The sequence below is a fragment of the Buceros rhinoceros genome, unplaced genomic scaffold (assembly GCF_000710305.1).
Source record: "Buceros rhinoceros silvestris isolate BGI_N320 unplaced genomic scaffold, ASM71030v1 scaffold31497, whole genome shotgun sequence".
Classification (NCBI taxonomy): Eukaryota; Metazoa; Chordata; class Aves; order Bucerotiformes; family Bucerotidae; genus Buceros; species Buceros rhinoceros.
In genome coordinates, this window is record NW_010420917.1 from 4,514 (window position 1) to 9,025 (window position 4,512).

The 4,512-nt window shown below is 52.2% G+C and overlaps 1 protein-coding gene across 1 annotated transcript in view; it reads left to right on the top strand.

The window, feature by feature from the left end:
- Positions 1 to 959, top strand: part of RASSF5 (Ras association (RalGDS/AF-6) domain family member 5) — a gene marked incomplete at its 5' end in the record, with an annotated part of 3,477 nt that extends 2,518 nt beyond the window's left edge. Inside the window, one exon of the mRNA XM_010139489.1 lies at positions 807 to 959. Coding sequence (XP_010137791.1) covers positions 807 to 959 — 153 coding nt within the window. The remainder of the gene's footprint in view (positions 1 to 806) is intronic.
- Between the last annotated feature and the right edge of the window lie 3,553 nt (positions 960 to 4,512).

Sequence of the window (4,512 nt, forward strand, 5' to 3'; positions counted from 1 at the left end):
GCCGAAGGAAAATGAAACAGGGGAAGTCGAGGTAGGGCAGCGGCTCTTTCCCATGGTTTTCACATGAACGTTCGCAGGGTTGAGGAGCATGTGGAGAAGCTGGGAGATGTGTGGGTGAAGCGGTGCCACACAGGCAAAGCTGTTCCTTTCTAAAATAAAAGGGTTTGTCTTTAAAATACCGAGTGTGACACCAGCTTTTCTCCAAAATCAAATTACCAGCTGAACAGACTGCTTGTGCCTCACTGGAAACAGAAAACCCCCCTGTTTTGGTCATTTATTGCTCCTAAACCACACTGATTTTTACAAAATCTAAACTGGAGCTGTGCAAACGCTGAGGCCAGTTTTGACGGGCATCCCATAACCTGATTGCAAACCGAGCGATGTCCCCCTGAGCTAATCCTCAATAATTAGATGGGATGATCACTGCTGTGAGGCCCCCGCTGATCGAAGCGGAAGCCAGGGGTGCTCAGGGAATCAATTCAGTCGGGTTTTGGTCGCAGTCGTGCTCCCCACCACCACGAAGGGATATGCTGGGAGCTGCCGCATCCCGTGGGATCTCCCCTCCCATGCCGGGAGTGGCTCCGTGCTGGGGAGGGGGTGGCTCAGGGTGTGCCTCAGGACTGGGACGGTCCTTTACGCTGTAGCCTGTTATCTCATCTCTCTCACAACACCACGCTGTGAGACTAAGATCAGATACGTGTTTAAATGTCTCTTATTGTTCCTCTTCACGGATTCAGGGGGAAAAAAAAAACAACAGAGCAGTGAGGGGTGACTGGTGTGTGCTTACTCTCCCTCTGTCTTTGCAGTGGGACGCGTTCTCCATCCCAGAGCTACAGAACTTCTTGATGATACTGGACAAAGAAGAGAAAGACAAAATCCAGCAAGTGCGAAGGAAGTATGAGAAGTTTAAGCAGAGACTACAACAGAGCTTGAAAGAAGCCAGCGGCAAGCCCGGATAACCATCAGGAGGAGTCGGGCAGTAGACTGAGCTAGGTACTGTTTTTAAATGAAAAGACACTTCTCAGGACACCTTATAGTCATCATTCTCCCTCCTCGTCCTTCTGTGGAGGACTGGCTCACAGCACCCAGAAAACGGACATGCTGCTGCTGCTTCTTCTGCAACCTCTCATCATCCCAGGGCAGGGCCAGGCAAAGAGCGAGGAGCCTGGATTGCACCCGTCAACAACCCCAGTGCAGTAGCTGGTTTGCGCTCAGCTCCACCAGATGGAGAACGGAAAATACTCCGTGTTAAACCCCACAGGAACATCTACTGGCTCACATTTGGAGCAGGGCAACGCTCCCTCTGCATGCTTCTCCCAGCGTCTCGCTTGTTCTCCTTGGGCAGTGCTGCGGCTCTGCCTGCACCCACGGCAGGGTTCTCTCTCCTTTCATAAGCAGAGCTCAGGAAGCAGCAGATAAGGAGGAGGTTGTTGCATCAAACCACGTGGGTGGTGCGGCTGGAACCAGTGCCAGGCAGGCTCGTTCGGGGCTGAGATAGCCAGGGAGGTGCGAAGTTATACACCCAAAGAGCCCGTTAGTAATTAGTGGAACTGGGTAATGTGAATTCCGGGAAAAGTAACTCATTTTAAAACCAGAAGTGAACTGAAGCAAATACCCCGACACTTAGCTCCGCTGGCCAGTGTTTCACCGTCATCTGCTCTGTAGGGCTCTGTAGGGGACCTAGAGGTTCTGTTTGAGAAACGTAAAGATGCTGGTTGGGGCAGAGGTTGATATCGATGGTTCGATATCGACCGTTTAGCAATACATACCCAACAGGATAACCCAGGAGAACTCAGCAGCCCCACACTGATTGGAGCTGTCAACAGGTCCGGCAGCGAGGGAGAGGAGCTCCAGCTGGGGCCAGGCTGGGTGGGTGGGAAAGCCTTTGCCCCAGCAGGGGTAAGGGAAGGAACCATCAGCCTCAGACACTTTCTGCCCACTGCTCTCTCATACCACGCTTTCTTCCGCTAACCCTCCTGGCACGGCTTTCCTACCCTGACACACCTTCCTCTCCCTCCCTGTGCCGCTCTGCCTATCGCCTCCCTCCCTCCCCACTCATGATGGGTGCTCTGCCTGTGTCTGCGGGAAGGTGACCAGCTTTTGCTCTCTCCGGGGAGCTAGGAGAGGACAGCAAGTCTCTCTCCCCCTCTCTCAGGGCTCCCACCATCTCCCACGTGTGCACTGTGTGTCCTTCAAAAAACCCTCGAGCTGCAGCGTCAGTTGCTGCCGTGTAACGCAAGGCCCTGCTCTCGCTGATGCCAGGCAGGGATCGCTGCGAGGGAGGCGACAGGGACACCGCTCTGAGAGGCTGGTCCCCACATTCCTCCCGACGGTGCCTCGCGGCGCACAGCCAGGGTCAGTCTTCCCTCTCTTTTCCCAGGACACCACCACGAAGCGCGGAGACAGACTGTCGATCCCAGCGGGTTCAGACGGAGCCTGTGGAAGGCCCCTTTGCGCGGGCTGTAGGCTGGGCTCCCAGCTGCGGGAGGTGGGGAGGGAGGAGGGCAGCAGGGACTGGGTAACAGGCACCACAAAGACAACGCGGACCAGTCTAAAATTTACCTCAGTGCCTTTTCTCCCTTAAGTGTGAAAACTCCCCGTTTGGGCCAAGGGGAAGCTGGAAGGGGCGTCTGTGAAGAGGCCTTGGCAGTCCTGTCCCTGGGCACCTAAACGTGGTGGTGGTGGGGCTGCTTTTGTCTGTAGAGGGACGAGGATTTTGTTTCTTTCTTGAAGGTGACTGCTTGGCATTCTTTTTTCCCCCCGGATTTATACTTGAGCATGTTTATAAATCACGAGTGAGTGACTGCCTCACTTAAAGCCCCTGGGTTCGTGTAAAGGCTGCCTTCGGCAAGCCCGGTTCCTGCTCATGTGTGGGTCAGCAGTGTAAAGGGGTTGCTGACGGGGCTGTGGGTGCTGGCGTGAGGGGCAGGATGGGCCTCCCGGCTGTACCATACTCAACACCCAGATGACCTCTAACCACGTGGCGGCAGCCCAAAGCCAGCAGAGATTTTGATGCTGTGGGGCTGTTTGTCTGCGTACAAGAATCCTTATGACTTCAGCACATGCTCGTGAAGTGACTGAAGGAATGCTGCTGTCATGCTCTGTGCCTGGGGAGCGCTGTTCAGAGGAAGAACAGTGTAAAAACCGCCATCGGTGCTGAGGAAGATCCAGCCGCTTGGTTTGAAATCCCTTCCCTTTCTGGCTAAAAGCTGTGACCATTTCTTTCTGGTTGTTGTTTTGGTGACTGCCTCCCCCGCCCCTGCCACCCCCAGCATGTCTTTGACCTTCCGCAGAAGGCATGGCTTCTTATGCAACTCCCGGGAATGCTGCTGGAAACCTCCTGTGAAGCGGAGGGCTCGCTCTTTTGGTTTTGTAGTGTATGGGGCATTCGAAACTCACGGTCTCAGCGGTCAGTTGAGCTGGGTCTGGAAGCATCGGTCCCTTCCTTAAGCGCAAGATCCCGTCGGCAGTGCCTTTGGTTACTGGATTGTCTTGCCTAGTTCGTGTGAGTTTATTTTTCATGTCTGTTGTAAAACATGTAAAATACCGTGTATAGGACGGAACAGCAAAGCTTCTATGGCAAAGTGAAATGCATTTTTGCAATGCTGTAATTTATTTTTACTACTCCCCAGTAATTCTATGGCATTTTTAAAAAATGTCTCACTTCCAGCTTTTTTCGAAGGTTCTGAAACTACTTGTTCATACGCAGACAGTGTAAACGACAACGGTAATAAAGCTGTCAGTAACTCAAGGAATCTCTTCAGCTTCTTTTCCGGGCGCCCTCTGACGGTACCTGCGGGTAGTGAATCCGTTCCCAGAAGGGAATCTCCATTTCTGAACTGTACTGGGAGTGTTGGTGCAGTACAGAACACCCACCCCTGCAAAACAGGACCAAAAGGGTCCCTTAATCTTCTCTTAGTATTTTAGCTGGATTGGACAGAACTGCTGCCCCACGATAAATTACAGTTAATGTCACATACTAAGGTGTATTTGTGTATAAAAACAATAGAACCCATGAAACCCAGCTAACAGCTCGTTCTCCCTGCTGGAGTGTCTGATATGAATACCTGGAGATGTTTAAAGGGATAAAATCTAAACCCAAACAGGTTTTACTTCTAACACAGACGATCTAGGGCAGAACATGCCAGGCTGTTCCAGGACACGTGCTGGGCTGTGCTCACACTTCAGTAGCGGTTCGATTACGGTGCCTTTGCTAAAAGATGCAAAGCAAGACCATTAAACGAGCCAAAAGCCCCTGGAGCCAGCAAACCAGCGCAGCATGAGAAGCCCCTGGAAGATCCAGGAAAAGGGGAACGCTAGGGTTTAATTCAGCTTTTTATTGGTATGGAGAATGAACCGCTGGAGCAATGTTGTTCTTTGGGTGAATCCTAGACCCTGTAACCATCCAGGACTCGTGTTTGGAGGGACAGGGCCTGTACATGATCCTTGATTTGCTGGCAGAACAATTCCATAAATAACAAGATCTGATAATTCCGACAGTAGCTTTTCCTC